Consider the following 18757-nt stretch of genomic DNA (forward strand, 5'->3'; position numbering starts at 1 on the left):
AATGATAGCTTCAACTATGTTTTTGGGGCTATATGGTGTTTAAATTGACTTTGTTTACAAACATTGGAGTAAAATATTTTGTTTTGGGTTCTGACGGGGTACTGTAGTTGAACTCATTAAGTTATTTGCTTCAATAATCACTGGGTATATATCATTAATTTATAAATCCAAAAATGGATTGCGCCTTTTAAGGCTTAGACTCATGCCAGATTTGATGAAGCTAGTTATTGAATATGCCAAGCTAACATGTATCATGCTCATGCTCTTCCGCACATCGGCCTCCTCACTCTCTATCCCGTACACACACCCTATATTCTTTGAAAATCCAGCATAGGTTTTCAAATCTGATCTTTGTGCGGCTATGATTCACATTGCAAGCTTTAGCAAAACACTCAAACTGAATTCCAGACAGTTTTCTCTGATTTTTTTAAGCCGGTGACATGCAGCCTCAGAGCTCAAGCCTCAACTCCCAAGCCCTACGGGTTTCCATTTGCCCTGTATTTTAAGGAATGCTATTGTAGGTACTTGAAAACCTCCCACTAAGATTCCCCTGTCAGATCTGCACAGGTATGTGCCTGTAGTGCATTTTCCTGTCATATGCTGAGTTCACTGAGTTATAGAGATACCAAGATGGGGGGCTGCCTTGCCCTAAGTGACACAAGGCTACTTGCCCTGAGACATGACTGTAGACCTTATTGAAGTCAGCCATGTATCAGGGCAAGGGACTGCTTTATTGTCAGACTGTGAAGGCTTTGTAGAAACAAACAGATGTGATATTTCTGACGACATGTATAGAATGTGAACTAAAAAAAATGGGGACCTGTGGCTCACTTCCTGTAGCGCAACATGCCAGGATTATGGGTTCGATTCCCGCTGGGGCCATCCATGTGAAAATGTATGCAAGCACAACTGTAAGTCCCTTTTGGATAAAAGTGTCTGTTAAATGGCATATACTATATTATCTCGATGTTATGTGTGCTATTGTCCTTCTACAAATATTTAGGAGGCTTATTCTAATGCTTATCCTATAATTATTAACTAAATCACCGTTTAGCACATTATTGCGCACATGTTACATATCATGAAATATATTGTGGCAAAAAACAACAGTAGCATACAATAGCTAAATAAAACTTGATTAAAAGAAACATGAAAGACTAATGTATTTATCTTTTAATACAGTCATCTCATTTGAAGCATCGGTGTAATCTTCGCTTGTAAGTAACGATTGCACAGAAATTAGAAACGTAATTGTAGGAATCACATTCGTTTTGAAGTTTTCGGCGGTCACAGAAAGACAGATAAACATCTGGATGTTGTGTTTAGCGTAGATCTGTGAATACAGTGACGCAGAATGGCAAAAAAAAGCCTCTAAAGACGCACTTAGCTGTTCTAAGTGTGGTCTGGGGCAATCATTAAATAACAAACGTTTTTAAGAGCAGCTTAAGAAACAATGGTTCTGGGAAACCGGTCGTAGATTTAACGATGCTCCTAAGAAGGTTCTAAAGATGAATTTAGCCATAAGATACTCGTGGGAAACCGGGCCAAGGTACGGTACAGTGTGACTCATAAAGGTACAGTGTGACTCATAAAGATAGTTCATAAATAGTTGCACAACCTAGTTACAGGAAATGAGGATAACTCTTTTTCATAAAGATGCTCTGCTTGAGGAAATGGGTAGAATTGATTTCGCAATGATCAATCGATCAGCCAAATACAACCCAAGGTCTTTTGTACACACTTTGCACATTTTGAAATATACAGTATATATATATATATATATCCCTTATTTTACGAGATTCTCGTTTACAGCAACAACCCGGGGAAGAGTTGCAGGGAAGAAGGGTTGAATTAAATGAAGCTGGGATTGAATAGATGGTGCATGATGCATAGCATACCACATAACTTAGTTCTGAGACACGTCTTTATAGTACTGCACATGCTGTTCCATGTGTAAACACTTCATGCGAACTCTGGCGATCCCTATTATCAAACATTTGTACAATGCCCAGATCAATAACCAATAATCCAGTATTAACAACAGCTTGATGAAACTCATCTTGGTCATTCCATAAATCCTTTCATTGACATCTGCGTTAGTGATGGATAAAGGGATAGTTCACAAAAATAAACAAAAACTTCAACAACAAAAAGTAAACTATCCCTTTAATGCTTGGATAGTTCCAGAATTGATGTATGTTATTACACCTCATGAATGTGAGTTTTTATTTTGGAGTCCTTATTAGAAATGCTAATCACATGATCCAGCAGTTTTGACAGTATCATAAATCATGATTTTTTTTATATATTCGTGTAAATCTCATTGTAAGGCATTCACAGGTCAACTGATATCATTTAACAGCATAATATTAGATAAGGGGAACCTGAGTTTACAAATAACTAAATGTATACTTATTTTATTTATTTAATTAACAAAGTTATGCAACACCTAATTCCCCTGTATGAAAAAGGAATTGCCCCCTTACACTAAATAACTGGTTGTGCCACCTTTTGCTGCAATGATCAGTCTCTCACATCGCTGTGGAGAAATGTTGGACCACTCTTCCATGCAGAACTGGCTCCTTCTATTAAGGCAAGTCGTAATGGTCCTAACCATCACACTACCACCACCATGCTTGACTGTTGGTATGAGGTTCTTACTGTGGAATGCAGTGTTTGGTTTTCGCCAGACATAATGGGACCCATCTTGTCCAAAAAGTTGTCTCAAGTTTGTCTGGAAGCACCTGGATGATCATCAATACTCTTGGAAGAATGTTCTATGGACAGAAGAGTCAAAAGTATATATATATACTGTATATATATTTATAATGATGACATGGGTCCCGTTATGTCTGGCAAAAACCAAGCACTGCATTCCACAGTAAGAACCTCATACCAACGGTCAAGCATGGTGGTGGTAGTGTGATGGTTTGGGGATGCTTTGCTGCCTCAGGACCTGGCCAACTTGCCTTAATAGAAGGAACCATGAATTCTGCTCTGTATCAGAGAATTCTACAGGAGAATGTCAGGTCACCCATCTGTTAGCTGAAGCTGAAGTGCAGCTGGGTCATGCATCAAGACAATGATCCAAAGCACACAATCAAGTCTACATGAACATGGCTAAAAAGAAACAAATTTGAAGTTTTGGAATGGCCTAGTCAAAGTCCAGACCTAATCCCAATTGAGATGTTGTGGCAGGACTTGAAATGAGCAGTTCATGCTTGAAAACCCACAAATGGGACTTAAAGCAGTTCTGCATGCAAGAGTGGGCCAACATTTCTCCACAGCGATGTGAGAGACTGATCATTGCAGCAAAAGGTGAGAGACTGATCATTGCAGCAAAAGGTGAGAGACTGATCATTGCAGCAAAAGGTGAGAGACTGATCATTGCAGCAAAAGGTGAGAGACTGATCATTGCAGCAAAAGGTGGCACAACCAGTTATTGAATGTAAGGGGGCTATTACTTTGGGTGCGCCGTAAATTTGTTAATTAAGTAAATCAAATAAGTATACATTTTTGCTGTTATTTGTCAACTCAGGTTCCCTTTATCTATCATTAGGTTTTGGTTAAAGATCTGATAACATTCGGTATCAAAAATATGCAAAAAATAGATCAAATCAGAAATGGGGCAAATACTATTTCACGGCACTGTATGTTCTAGTATTTGTCATTGGGAGACTCTAAATGTTTATTGCACATCCATAATACCAAATGTTTCTATTGGCAAGATATACTGTATAGTGTACATTTATCGAAACGCATAATAAGCTAATACTAGTTGATGCTACAAGATTGTTACTTTATTTCTTTAACACAAAGACAACATTGTTAGTGCTCATCCCACATATACCACTGTATACATGTACAGCATATACTACTGTATATAGTATTCACAATTTTGTTCTCTTTTTCTTTTGCCAATGTTGGTCTTTAATACAGGGCCGATGTTGACACTTCTATGATCTTTGAAGCATGTTGGTTGTACAGTAGATACATCAGGGGTGCCATATTCCGAATAAACTCGTGCCTATACATTTTCCGGGCCAAAAGTTTTAGAACCCCTACTCATTCAAGGGTTTTTCTTTATTTGTACTATTTTCTACATTGTGGAATAATAGTGAAGACATAAAAACTATGAAATAACACATATGGAATCATGTAGTAACCAAACAAGTGTTAAACATATCAAAATATATGACAGCTTTGCACACTCTTGGCATTCTCTCAGCCAGCTTCATGAGGTAGTCACCTCATGCATTTCAATTAATAGATGTGCCTTCTTAAAAGTTCATTTGGGGAAGTACTTTCCTTCTTAAAATGTATTTCAACCAATCAGTTGTGTTAGACAGAAGATAGACCTATTTGGTAAAAGACCAAGGCAATATTATTGCAAGAACAGCTCAAATAAGCAAAGCGAAACGACAGTCCATCATTACTTTAAGACATGAAGGTCAGTCAATACGGAACATTTCAAGAACGTTGAATGTTTCTTCAATTGCAGTCGCAAAAACCATCAAGCGCTATGATGAAACTGGCTCTCATGAGGACCGCCACAGGAATGGAAGTTACCTCTGCTGCAAAGGATACGTTCATTAGAGTTACCAGACTCAGATATTGCAGCCCAAATAAATGCTTCACAGAGTTCAAGTAACAGACACATCTCAACATCAACTGATCAGAGGAGACTGTGTGAACCAGGCCTTCATGGTCAAATTGCTGCAAAGAAACCATTACTAAAGGACACCAATAAGAAGAAGAGACTTGCTTGGGCCAAGAAACACAAGCAATGGACATTAGACAAGTGGAAATGTGTCCTTTGGTCTGGAGTCCAAATTGGAGATTTTTGGTTCCAACCGCCGTGTCGTTGTGAGACACGGTGTGGGTAAACGGATGATCTCCGCATTTGTATTTCCAACCGTAAAGCATGGAGGAAGAGGTGTTATGTTGTGGGGGTGCTTTGCTGGTGACACTGTCTGTGATTTATGACCTAACACACCTCCAGGCTGTGTAAGGGATATTTTACCACAAAGGAGAGTGATGGAGTGCTCCATCAGAAGACCTGGCCTTCACAATCCCCCGACCTCAACCCAGTTGAGATGGTTTGGTATAAGTCGGACCGCAGAGTAAATAAAAAGCAACCAACAAGTGCTCAGCATATGTGGGAACTCCTTCAAGACTGTTGGAAAAGCATTCCAGGTGAAGCTGGTTGAGAGAATGCAGTGTGCAAAGCTGTCATCAAGGCAAAGGGTGGCTATTTGAAGAATCTCAAATATAAAATTTATTTTGATTTGTTTAACACTTTTTTGGTTACTACATGATTCCATATGTGTTATTATATAGTTTTAGTATTCTACAATGTAGAATATAGTAAAAATAAAGAAATACCCTTGAATGAGAAGGTGTTCTAAAACTTTTGACCAGTAGTGTAAGTTTACTTTTAGAGACCATTCGTAATTGATGCCAAAGAGTCCATATGAAATATCCAGATGTGACCCTCCACCATAGAGACTGTGATGTCATCACTCCCAGGCCATCAACAGCTTGGTGAATGGCACAAAGGCACCGTGGCCAGCCTTGCTGCAAGGGAAGGGAAACAGACAGTCACCACATGGCAGTTAGATTTCAATACCTTAGATTAAAAATGAGGCAGACCATTGGTTAATAAGGCACTGTTATAAAAATATCCCTACTTAATATCATATTTCCCGATAAAGAGAATAAATACACTACATGACCAAAACTATGTGGACACCTGCTCGTCAAACATCTCATTCCTAAATCATGGGCATTCATATGGAGTTGGTCCCCCCTTTGCTGCTATAACAACCTTCACTCTTCTGGGAAGGCTATTCACTTTTCATGCTGGAACATTGCTGCTGGGAAATGTTTCCATTCAGCCACAAGAGCATTAGTGAGGTTGGGCACTGATGTTGGGTGATTAGGCCAGACTCGCGGTCGGTGTTTCAATTCACCCCAAAGGTGTTCGATGGGGTTGAGGTCAGGGCTCTGTGCAAGCCAGTCAAGTTCTTCCACACAGATCTCAACTAACCATTTATGTATGTATCTCAATTTTTGCACAGGGGCATTGTCATGCTGAAACAGGAAAGGGCCTTCCCTACCCTGAGTACAGAATAGTTTAGAATGTCATTGTATAATGTACCATTACATTTTCCCTTCACTGGAACTAAAGGGCCAAGCCCGATCCATGAAAAAGCCCCAGATCAATCACGCCAGAGAACGCATTTCCACTACTCCAGAGTCCAATGGCGGTGAGCTTAAAACCACTCCAGCTAACACTTGGCATTGCGCAGTTCCCGATTAACAGTTACTTCCAATGGCAGTTTGGAACTCGGTAGTGAGTATTGCAACCAAGGACATACGATTTTTACACGCTACGCGCTTCAGCTCTCGGCGATCCCGTTCTGTGAGCTTGTGTGGGCTACCACTTGGCAGCTGAGCCGTTGTTGCTCCTAGACGTTTCCACCAGGACAGCTTTAGCTGGGCAGAAATTTGACGAACTGACTTGTTGGAAAGGTGGCATCCTATGACGTTGCCACATTGGAAGTCACTGAGCTCTTCAGTAAGGCCATTCTACTGCCAATGTTTGTCAATGGAGATTGCATGGCTGTGTGCTCGATTTGATTTTCCTCTCAGGATGGCTGAAATTGCTAAATCCACTCATTTGAAGGGGTGTCCACATACATTTGTATGTATGTCCTCCTCCTCCTCTTCATGACAGAACCTTCATTTAGAGTCTTGCTCAATACACTAAATGGACAGCATTTTCTTTGTTGACAGCTAGATAGAATCACACAGAGCAGAGCAAGAGAGAGAATATCTGCACATATGTGATGTAGTACGCAATTGTCGAGTACCACTTTTTGCTTGTGGGCACTACTTTCAGAACTACTGGCTATGAGTAATACAAAGTACCGGAGAATCCCTAACTGAAAGTCTCTTGAGTATCTATTGATGTTTTGTATGTGAAATTGAAGACCTGCTTCCATGGTATTGGGTTCCATGGTATTGGAATCTTTCCAATGTGTTTGAAATGTGTATGGAATTGCAGATAGGTGATGGAAAGTGAGTTGGTATATTTCAGATTTGATTTTAGCTTTTTGAATAAATGTTTTAGTTTTTTATAGTAGGATTACATACAGTTAAATTATGTGTTACTTTCTTCATCTTAGCTTTCCATGTGGGGGATATAGCAGAGAGCAATTGAGTATACATATGATTTGAACAAACATCCCCATAATGGCATTTAGAAAATGAATAGATTTTTCAAAAAACAATTATTTCAAATTGTTACTTGTGTGTGTGAGCGGCCCGGAGGCCCTACTACTGTAAACAACAGGATTCAGTGAATAACTTATTTCAAGTAAATAAACCCTTCAGTTATAACTAAAAGCACTGTAGAACCTTTTCCTGTCATCTCTAAAAATAGAGACATATTTATAGTCAACAGCAGATCTCTCGCAATTCTACCAATGTAAAAATGTAAGGATGAAACATCCCTTATTTACAGAATAACTGATTTAAAACTACATATTCTTGGTAAATGAAGAATACTTACCATTCAAAGTAGCACTGTCCCCTGTGTGTGCCATCTTGCTGCCCGTGTTCAAGTGATTCCAGCTCCACTCCCATATGGAAGTCTGGCTCCCCCTCCAGGTGGCCCAGGTAACGAACCGTGCCTGTGCTGATCCGTCCCGAGGGCAGCAGGACTCGAACCCGGTGTCCCGTCTGCAGGTCCAGGGGGGAGTGAGGCACAAAGACCCGGTGTGGACCGGTGTAGCTCCTCCAGGAGCTCCCACTGGGGGGACGGAAGATTTGCTCTTTTTAGATGGCTTAAAATGAATAGGATTTAAAGGGACATTACACTCTAAAATCAAAGTTTTCAGATCAGACCTGGGTTCAAATACTGTTCAATTACTCTCAAAGATATTTTGATATTTTTCTTTTGAATATTGGAATGCATTTGAAAATACTCAGATATACAGGCAGTGTATTTTCAAATACAAATATTTAAATACTGCATTTAAACCCAGGTCTGTTTGGTCCTAGGGGTGTTTGAAATAATGAATTTGGAAACAAATATTTGAAAATTGTAGGCTATAGGATCATTTTTTTAAAATACTTTAAAATTACTTAAAATCTAAGTGGTCGATTTTAGCCACATTATTCTAAAATACTCAAAGAAATATTGAAATAACAAATACTTAACTACACATGTATTTTAACCCAGGTCTGTTTGGCTATGTTTACACAGGCAGCCCAATTATGATCTTTGTTTCACTATTTGGTCTTTTGACCAATCAGATCAGCTCTGAAAAAGATCTCATGTGATTGGTCAAAATACCAATTAGTGTAAAACATATCAGAATTGGGCTGGCTGTGTAGACAGTCTTACAGACCTCAAAAGTTTTTTACGTAGATCCAGCTACATGCCTCAACTCCAAATTAATGGAAAAGATAAGCACTGCAAATCTGGAAATTACATGGTGCTTTCCATGGACCAATTTTGAGGTCTGAAAACAAGTGTCAAACTGATTTTTAAGTTTAATGGCCTTTTGACACAGCTGGGAGCCGGTGAAGAGAAATGGCTCTACCTGGTGGCTGGAGACAGAGCAGAAATGGGTCTGAAGCCAAATGCTGAGTTCAATGAGACCTGGCTGCCAGACAAGCTGCTTTGGCATGTGTCGCCTGTTGATGACATCCTCGCAGACCCTTTGCTTCGGTTGGAATGGCTGCCTGTTATTTTAAGTAATGGATAAGATTATTCTTTGCTATTCAAAATGCAGTTCTCAAAGGGAGATAACACTACACAATTAAAAAAATTCTGATGTTTTCAGACCTCAAAACTAGCCCAATGGCAAGATGAATACATGCTCCAAGACTTTGGGTGTGTAGATCTAGTTATATGCCTTAACCACAAATGAATGGAAAAGATGAGCACAAATAAAATCTGGAACTAGGAAAAACTTATCTTTTCCATTCATTTGGGATTAAAGCATATAGCTTGATCTACGCCACAAATGGCCTGTGACATGGACTTATTTGAACACTACTCTACTTTTGAGGTATGGAAACATCTGACAAGCTTTTATGTTGGAGTGCAATGTCCCTTTAAATCCCATATGATGATTACAGCAAATCAAGTACTGTTGATCATGTGATTTACTTGAGCTGTCCTGGTCCTTTCCATCATACGACTGTCTGTTGTCCACCTCTGACTCGCCAAGGTCCTCGAAGCTGCCCACCTGAGGTAAACTTCCAGGCCTGGCTACAGTCTCAGAGATCAGCTGATCAAAATAAAACAAAGCTGTCATCAAGTTATTATTATGACTAAATTATGAAACACATACTAACACATAATCATACAGGCGCTCACAAACACACACACACAGACACACGTTACTTTACATTAGTTCATCGTATCCGATGATTACCTCCACTTCTGAGTTAACGCTGAATTATTTGGGACTGTAGAGTCCAATCCGAGATCCACAAACTTTATTGCAGGTGAGGCATATGCAGTCTGTGTTGGTGGGGGCAGGCGTGGTTGTATGTCTCCTGAACTGTTTGTGCTCCTCTCCTCCCACCTCTGTACATCGCTCTGGCAGAGCTGCCACCAGTTGGAACGGTCAGCAGCAGAATCCTCCAGGTCTGTGGGTTTGATGTTGCACTTCTTCAGCAATGTTTTCAGCTGGTCCTTGTAGTGCTTCATCTGCCCCCTGCAGACCGCCGGCCAAGATGTAGCTGGCCCCCTCTGCAGACTGCCGGCCAAGATGTAGCTGGCACCCTCTGCAGACAGCCGGCCAAGATGTAGCTGGCCCCCTCTGCAGACCGCCGGCCAAGATGTAGCTGGCCCCCTCTGCAGACCGCCGGCCAAGATGTAGCTGGCCCCCTCTGCAGACCGCTGGCCAAGATGTAGCTGGCCCCCCCTGCAAACCACTGGCCAAGATGTAGCTGGCCATACAGGATCTTCCACTGCAAGAGCTCCCGAGACAGTGCAGTTGGTGTTGGGTGACCATGGCCTCCATACTCTTGCAGTTGGTCTTACAGTAGCAAGTATTTCTGTATGGGGCACACGGTCACACCAGGTGATTCCCAGGATGCGCTGCAGGCATCTTCTGTGGAATCGCTCAAACTGCTTGTTGTGGCAACTGTAAGTGACCTAGGATTCACAGCTGTATAGAAGTGTGGTGATGCAGACGGCTTGATAGATTGCGACTTTGGTGTGGAGGTGGAGATCCCTGTTTTGGAAGACCCTGCGTCTGAGTTTCCCGAAGGCAGCTGATGCTTGCTTGATCCTATTTTTAATTTCGAGGTTGATGCTGCAGTTCTCCGAGAGGATGCTGCCCAGGTATTTGGAGGATGTGACTATTGCCAGGGATTTGTGTTCAATGGTGAAGACAGGCATGGTGGGTGGAGGGCTGGGTCTCCATTGGCAGACCCCTTCTGTCTTGGTGCTGTTGCTAGACAGTCCCATCCTGCTATATACCCTCGCGGACCGAAGTTCTTCCGGAGTGTGGGCCACAAGAGCACAGTCATTAGAATACTGCAGCTCAAGCCTCCTGCAGCTCAAGCCTCTAGCCTCCTGATGTTGAATAGGGTTCCATCTAGCCTGAAGTCCACCGCAACCCCGCTACTGTCCTCAAGCTCCTTGTGGAGAAGCAGGGTGACACATAGGAGGAAGATGTTAAAGAGTAGAGGTGCCAGTACACACCCCTGCCTCATACCGATGCTTACTCCAAAGGCCACTGACTCCTGCCCTCCTATGGCCACCCGAGCCATCATCCTATCATGGAACTGGCAAAGGATGTTGACAAATTTGTCTGGACAGCCTGCAATGTTTGAGTAGAATGCCCCATAGTAGTTCCCTGCTCACTGTGTCGAAGGCCTTGGAGAGGTCGACAAAGGCCATGAAAAGGTCCGGATGTTGTTCACAGCACTTCTCCTGGAGTTGCTGTGCAGTGAATATCATGTCGACCGTACTCCTGTTCTTTCTGAAGGCGCATCAGGACCTTGCTGGCAACAGCCAGAATGGGTATCCCCCGGCTGTTTGTCCCAGATGGACTTGGCACCCTTGTTCGGTGGCAATGTTTGCATCCCACCACTGTTGTGGGACGATCTCTCCGTCCCAAACCTCAGTGACGTACTGGTAGAGAGTTCTGGTGCACAAATAACCTCCCTTCTTCAGTAGCTCTGCCGGGATGCTCTCAGTGGCAGGAGCCTTGTTATTCTTGAGGGAACGGATAGCTGATAACACCTCTTGGAAGGTTGGTGAATGGTGGACGTCTTGAATGGGTGGACGGACAGGCAGTTCTTCCAGGATGGAGTGGTCTGTAGGAGAACGCTGATTGAGTAGTGCTTCAAAGTGGTCAGCCCACCTTATCAGGATCTGGTTTTGGTCCTTCAAGAGAGTCAGACCATCAGTTGTTATCAGGGGGGTGATGGAGCAACTTCTAGGGACATAGATAGCTTTAGCTGAGTTGTAGAAATTGTGCATGTCGTTTTTTCTGTATAAATTTGGATTTCCTGTGCCTTGTTCGTCTACCATTCGTTCTGCAGAGCATACAGGGTTGTTTGCACTTCCTTGAGTGATGCACGCCATTGCCGGCGGAGGGTAGCAGATGTGGGGCTGTTGAGAGTAGCTCTGTGTGCTTTGTGCATAATGTCCAGTAAGGTTGTTGTGGTGTCAGTTCTCATCGAACCAGTCCTGATGTTTCCTACCTCTGTAGCCAACGGAGTGGGACGCTGCCTGATAGAGCACTGAGCTAATAGATGACCACTTCTGGTCCATGGTGTCCTCTGCGCTCAGAAGAGGCTCAGTCTCCCTCAGCCCTTCATCGATAGAGCGACAGAACTCGCCCCTTACAGCAGCTTTCTCAAGCTGGGTACACACACACACACACACCTGATAACGAAGGTCCTGCTGTATCACCTGCAGTTCCACAAACTTCCTCTCCCATGTTGCCCTCTCAAAGGTGATCTGGGTCTTTAGGGCCTGAATCTCCCTCTCAGCTTTGGACAGTCTCCTCTGCATGGCACTGCTATCATGACTTCCTGGTATTTCCTGATTCGCTGAGCCTGGAAATCAACAATCCAATACATACAGAGACCAGAATTCTATTCTATTGTATTCTATTATATTCCAACATCAGCAAAAAAAGAAACGTCCCTTTTTCAGGACCCTGTCTTTCAAAGACAATTCGTAAAAATCCAAATAACTTCACAGATCTTCATTGTAAAGGGTTTAAACACGGTTTCCCATGCTTGTTCAATGAACCACAAACAATTAATGAACATGCACCTGTGGAACGGTCGTTAAGACACTAACAGCTTACAGACGGTAGGCAATTAAGGTCACAGTTATGAAAACTTAGGACACTAAAAGAGGCCTTTCTACTGACTCTGAAAAACACCAAAAGAAAGATGCCCAGGGTCCCTGTTCATCTGCGTGAACCTGCCATAGGCATGCTGCAAGGAGGCAAGAGAACTGCAGATGTGGCCAGGGCAATAAATTCCAATGCCCATACTGTGAGACGCCTAAGACAGTTCTACAGGGAGACAGGATGGACAACTGATCGTTCTCGCAGTGGTAGACCACATGTAGCAACACCTGCACAGGATGGCAAGTACAATTGCCCGAGTTACACCAGGAATGCACAATCCCTCCATCAGTGCTCAGACTGTCCGCAATAGGCTGAGAGAGGCTGGACAGAGGGCTTGTAGGCCTGTTGTAAGGCAGGTCCTCACCAGACATCACCAGTAACAATGCGCCTATGGGCACAAACCCACCGTCGCTGGACCAGATAGGACTGGCAAAAAGTGTTCTTCACTGACGAGTCACGGTTTTGTCTCACCAGGGGAGATGGTTGGATTTGGGTTTATCGTCGAATTAATGAGCGTTACACCGAGGCCTGTACTCTGGAGCGGGATCGATGTGGAGGTGGAGGGTCTATTATGGTCTGGGGTGGTATGTCACAGCATCATCTGACTGAGCTTGTTGTCATTGCTGGCAATCTCAACGCTGTTTGTTACAGGGAAGACATCCTCGTCCCTCATGTGGTACCCTTCCTGCAGGCTCATCCTGACATGACCCTCCAGCATGACACTGCCACCAGCCATACTGCACGTTCTGTGCGCGATTTCCTGCAAAACAGGAATGTCAGTGTTCTGCCATGGCCAGCAAAGAGCCGGGATCTCAATCCCATTGAGCACGTCTGGGACCTGTTGGATCGGAGGGTGAGGACTAGGGCCATTCCCCCCAGAAATGTCAGAGATATTGCAGGTGCCTTGGTGGAAGAGTGGGGTAACATCTCACAGCAAGAACTGGCAAATCTGGTGCAGTCCACGAGGAGGAGATTCACTGCAGTACTTAATGCAGCTGGTGGCCACACCAGATACTGACTGTTACTTTTGATTTTGCCCCCCTTTGTTCAGGGACACATTTTTCCATTTCTGTTAGTCATATGTCTGTGGAACTTGTTCAGTATATGTCTCAGTTGATGAATCTTGTTATGTTCATACAAATATTTGCACATGTTAAGTTTGCTGAAAATAAACGCAGTTGACAGTGAGAGGACGTGTCTTTTTTTGCTGAGTTTATAACACACATAGATGAGAGGATTAGAGTAGAGTCCTTTAGAACACCAATTCTATGCCAGCATGTATCACAGTAGTCTACATTTTGTTCTGTTTTCATTATGTACTGAGGACAACTCTCATCCATTACCTGTTTTTTGTTTCACTTGATCCTTCCCTGTTCTGTGAGGTTCATTGGGCATGTATTTGATTGAGTAGTATGGGCTCACCTGCATCAAAAATCAATGACAGTCATACAGTATTTCCAGAGCAAGAGGGTTGTCAAAGCTATAATTATCAGATAGGACACATAGCCCAGTTTGGGCTGTATGTAGCTAACTCCTATGGTCATTGTCACTCTTGGCAAAGAGTTGCATAAACAGATCTGAGACCAAGCTATTGGACACACACTCACCCAGAAGAACCTGCAGGTACATAACAGACCCTTGAATGTCCATGCAAACGCACACCACAGGATGTGCGTCGCCATGCTGCTGTAGTATCTCCTCACATTGTCCTATCCTAACTGAGAAAAGAAAGTTGTTGTTGAGGTGTGCCCATAGAAAAAAATCTGTGACCAGGCTATATAATATCAGTCCTGCATCTATAATTCTGCCACCTCCATTCGGATGATGTCTCTGTAATACAGCTAATTCTGGAGATTCATTCATTGAGAGCTTCAACAAACCATTACAAACAAATATGTAATAGTCCTAAAAAAAACATGCAATAGCGCTACCCTTTATACAGACAAATAGGAGGCTAAATACAGACCTTTCCCAACAGCCAGATGGTAGGAATAAAGGTGAAGAGAATGAAAGTCAGAATGTCAGAATGAAAATAGCTCTGCTCTTTTCAGGTCAATGCCGTCACACTCCATGGTGAATGCTAGAACGCCATATAGTACCCACTGACCTGTTGCTATGTCCAGTGTCGTGAGAGCAGTGTTGCTGACAAGTAAATCTTATCTAATCTTCTTAGTCAGGCTGCGTCCCGGGCCATGTCCTTCCAGACAGCAGCTTAATTTTGCCTCCCGAGCCTCCTCATAAAAACACAGTAAGTGGGTGGTGTTGTTGATGCAGTTTAATGCTGGCCACTGTCAATTCCAATCATTTTACAAACTACTGTAGGCATATCTTGATGAGCTGGTGGGCAAATCTTCCTTTCAATGGCATATTCGAGTAAACAGTCCTGAATTGTTGTACCGGCTGATATTTTCTCTTAATATTTGATAGTCATGCAGAACGCACTGTATCATATAGGGTTATATTATATTTATGGTATCAATATTCGGACAGCCAAGACATGTTTAGGTTGTCCTAATATGGACACCGTACAAAATAATGACCTAAAGGTCAACGGCATGTTTTTGCTTTAAGCACAGACATCCTGTCACTCTCAAACACAACCCTTTGTTTGCATAGAATTTTGCATTGATGGCCTTTGTTTACGCCGTAAATAAATGAATGGTCATGGCTCTGAATGGCCATGCAAAACAAGTTATTTTCTTTCATTCAACATCTTGCCATTTTGCATACCTTCTGCGGGATCTGTCTCTTTTCCATCCTAATTTATTTGCATCTGAAGAGCGTATGGTATATTGTGTCACTTTTACATGAGCGATCATACCCAATCATAATCCCAAAAATATTACAATACACACTTCATAGTTTCGGCAACAGTCCTATCTTCACTTGACATTGCAATATGATTGAATCTCAGTTCGATGGTCACATTTTCTATCCATCAAGGAGAAATTAAAGTGATAGGAATTTGGATGTAATGTTCTTCATCCCTGCTATCTACATGTGATCTTTTGTATGTTTTTACACTTTCTCTGTTATGTACAACACCACTTACACAGATTTATAATAAAGTACATTTGATAGGCACCGGATACTGTACACACTCCTGATTTGAATGGCTACTGTGTAACATTAGAAAATCATTAGATAATAAAATATGCTGAATACTAATTTCACCCATCTTCATTAGAGAATATGCCTATTTTGTCCTACAAACATATTAACAATGACCATCATACTTTATTATTTCACTTTGCTCCCGTTGTCAATGACTGCTAGTATACCACGTAAACACAAACATGTAAACTTGTCTCCCTTGAATAGCTCACACTGGTTTTGCATTGGACAGGTCTCGCCTGGCTAACACAACTCAAGAAAAAGAGATAGGTCACAGGTCATTACCATTACTAATGGTGTAGCCAAATGATTGACCTGCCTGTTCCTGTAGAGAAGTGGTGGGTTGTTGTTGTGGAGAAATATTGTTTCGTGACGGATAACACTGCTTTCAACCTGTTTCATACACATTCATTACCTGTACAGTAATTATAATAAATCCCCATTGAAATAAGTCACTCATGCTTTCATGAATTGGAACAAGAGATTTATTGACAAGTGGCCTGTAATTCAGCCCATATCAACTTGCATCACACATCATACCATTGGGGCAATGAGCATGACAGCATTATTTTTCTCCTGGTGTCCTGTTCTTCTCTCCATTGTGGAGAAGAATTGTCTTTGGTTTCAAAGTAAAGCACAGCATTCAAATGAAATGTGAACCTGTAGGTAATATCTGGGAGTTTGACTGTTTTGTGTTTGAATGGTCATATCAAATCAAAGTTATTTATATAGCCCTTCGTACATCAGGTGATATCTCAAAGTGCTGTACAGAAACCCAGCCTAAAACCCCAAACAGCAAGCAATGCAGGTGTAAATGCACGGTGGCTAGGAAAAACTCCCTAGAAAGGCCAAAACCTAGGAAGAAACCTAGAGAGGAACCAGGCTATGTGGGGTGGCCAGTCCTCTTCTGGCTGTGCCGGGTGGAGATTATAACAGAACATGGCCAAGATGTTCAAATGTTCATAAATGACCAGCATGGTCCAATAATAATAAGGCAGAACAGTTGAAACTGGAGCAGCAGCACGGCCAGGTGGACTGGGGACAGCAAGGAGTCATCATGTCAGGTAGTCCTGAGGCATGGTCCTAGGGCTCAGGTCCTCCGAGAGAGAGAAAGAAAGAGAGAATTAGAGAGAGCACACTTAAATTCACACAGGACACTGAATAGGACAGGAGAAGTACTCCAGATATAACAAACTGACCCTAGCCCCCCGACACATAAACTACTGCAGCATAAATACTGGAGGCTGAGACAGGAGGGGACAGGAGACACTGTGGCCCCATCCGAGGACACCCCCGGACAGGGCCAAACAGGAAGGATATAACCCCACCCACTTTGCCAAAGCACAGCCCCCACACCACTAGAGGGATATCTTCAACCACCAACTTACCATCCTGAGACAAGGCTGAGTATAGCCCACAAAGATCTCCGCCACGGCACAACCCAAGGGGGGGGCGCCAACCCAGACAGGATGATCACATCAGTGACTCAACCCACTCAGGTGATGCACCCCTCCCAGGGACGGTATGAGAGAGCCCCAGTAAGCCAGGACTCAGCCCCTGTAATAGGGTTAGAGGCAGAGAATCCCAGTGGAAAGAGGGGAACCGGCCAGGCAGAGACAGCAAGGGCGGTTCGTTGCTCCAGAGCCTTTCCGTTCACCTTCCCACTCCTGGGCCAGACTACACTCAATCATATGACCCACTGAAGAGATGAGTCTTCAGTAAAGACTTAAAGGTTGAGACCGAGTTTGCGTCTCTGACATGGGTAGGCAGACCGTTCCATAAAAATGGAGCTCTATAGGAGAAAGCCCTGCCTCCAGCTGTTTGCCTAGAAATTCTAGGGACAATTAGGAGGTCTGCGTCTTGTGACCGTAGCGTACGTGTAGGTATGTACGGCAGGACCAAATCAGAGAGATAGGTAGGAGCAAGCCCATGTAATGCTTTGTAGGTTAGCAGTAAAACCTTGAAATCAGCCCTTGCTTTGACAGGAAGCCAGTGTAGGGAGGCTAGCAGTGGAGTAATATGATAAAAATGTTGGTTCTAGTCAGGATTCTAGCAGCCGTATTTAGCACTAACTGAAGTTTATTTAGTGCTTTATCCGGGTAGCCGGAAAGTAGAGCATTGCAGTAGTCTAACCTAGATGTGACAAAAGCATGGATTATTTTTCTGCATCATTTTTGGACAGAAAGTTTCTGATTTTTGCAACGTTACGTAGATGGAAAAAAGCTGTCCTTGAAATGGTCTTGATATGTTCTTCAAAAGAGAGATCAGGGTCCAGAGTAACGCCGAGGTCCTTCACAGTTTTATTTGAGACGACTGTACAACCATTAAGATTAATTGTCAGATTCAACAGAAGATCTCTTTGTTTCTTGGGACCTAGAACAAGCATCTCTGTTTTGTCCGAGTTTAAAAGTAGAACGTTTGCAGCCATCCACTTCCTTATGTCTGAAACACATGCTTCTAGCGAGGGCAATTTTGGGGCTTCACCATGTTTCATTGAAATGTACAGCTGTGTGTCATCCGCATAGCAGTGAAAGTTAACATTATGTTTTCGAATGACATCCCCAAGAGGTAAAATATATAGTGAAAACAATAGTGGTCCTAAAACGGAACCTTGACGAACACCGACATTTACAGTTGATTTGTCAGAGGACAAACCATTCACAGAGACAAACTGATATCTTTCCGACAAATAAGATCTAAACCAGGCCAGAACTTGTCTGTGTAGACCAATTTGGGTTTCCAATCTCTCCAAAAGAATGTGGTGATCGATGGTATCAAAAGCAGCACTAAGGTCTAGGAGCATGAGGACAGATGCAGAGCCTCGGTCTGATGCCATTAAAAGGTCATTTACCACCTTCACAAGTGCAGTCTCAGTGCTATGATGGGGTCTAAAACCAGACTGAAGCATTTCGTATATATTGTTTGTCTTCAGGAAGGCAGTGAGTTGCTGCGCAACAGCCTTTTCTAAAAATTTTGAGAGGAATGGAAGATTCGATATAGGCCGATAGTTTTTTATATTTTCTGGGTCAAGGTTTGGCTTTTTCAAGAGAGGCTTTATTACTGCCACAGGCCCAAGCACAGGAAGCAGCTCTTTCGGTAGTTTAGTTGGAATAGGGTCCAGTATGCAGCTTGAAGGTTTAGAGGCCATGATTATTTTCATCATTGTGTCAAGAGATATAGTACGAAAACACTTGAGCGTCTCTCTTGATCCTAGGTCCTGGCAGAGTTGTGCAGACTCAAGA

At 42.8% G+C, this 18757-nt stretch overlaps 1 protein-coding gene across 3 annotated transcripts; it reads right to left on the minus strand.

Moving 5' to 3' along the window:
• Positions 1-2684: 2684 nt before the first annotated feature.
• LOC115114939 (centrosome-associated protein 350-like) lies at positions 2685-14548 on the minus strand. 3 transcript variants are annotated; one of them, XM_029643395.2, is made up of 8 exons: positions 14368-14547; positions 14009-14119; positions 13745-13823; positions 11924-12096; positions 9185-9305; positions 8613-8754; positions 7577-7816; positions 2685-5577 (listed from the first exon to the last, which is right to left on the minus strand). In XM_029643395.2, the coding sequence occupies exons 2-8, from the start codon at positions 14081-14083 to the stop codon at positions 5520-5522; spliced, it is 888 nt and encodes a 295-aa protein (XP_029499255.1). In that variant the 5' UTR covers positions 14084-14119; positions 14368-14547; the 3' UTR covers positions 2685-5519. The 3 variants fall into 3 exon arrangements, with proteins under 3 accessions (XP_029499255.1, XP_029499261.1, XP_029499269.1); XM_029643401.2 differs by having other exon boundaries at positions 11951-12096; positions 14368-14545; XM_029643409.2 differs by lacking the exon at positions 8613-8754 and having other exon boundaries at positions 14368-14548.
• Positions 14549-18757: the final 4209 nt, after the last annotated feature.

This window comes from Oncorhynchus nerka, linkage group LG3, assembly GCF_034236695.1.
Source record: "Oncorhynchus nerka isolate Pitt River linkage group LG3, Oner_Uvic_2.0, whole genome shotgun sequence".
Classification (NCBI taxonomy): domain Eukaryota; kingdom Metazoa; phylum Chordata; class Actinopteri; order Salmoniformes; family Salmonidae; genus Oncorhynchus; species Oncorhynchus nerka.

Excerpts from the sequence above, each read along its gene's own strand:
- LOC115114939 (XM_029643395.2), bottom strand. The coding sequence starts at position 14,083 with ATGGCGACGCACATCCTGTGGTGTGCGTTTGCATGGACATTCAAGGGT. Across the intron at positions 13,824-14,008 it reads GTACCTGCAGGTTCTTCTGG|GTGAGCCCATACTACTCAAT; the intron begins GTGAGTGTGTGT and ends TTTTTGATGCAG. Across the intron at positions 5,578-7,576 it reads GGACAGTGCTACTTTGAATG|CAAGGCTGGCCACGGTGCCT; the intron begins GTAAGTATTCTT and ends CTTCCCTTGCAG.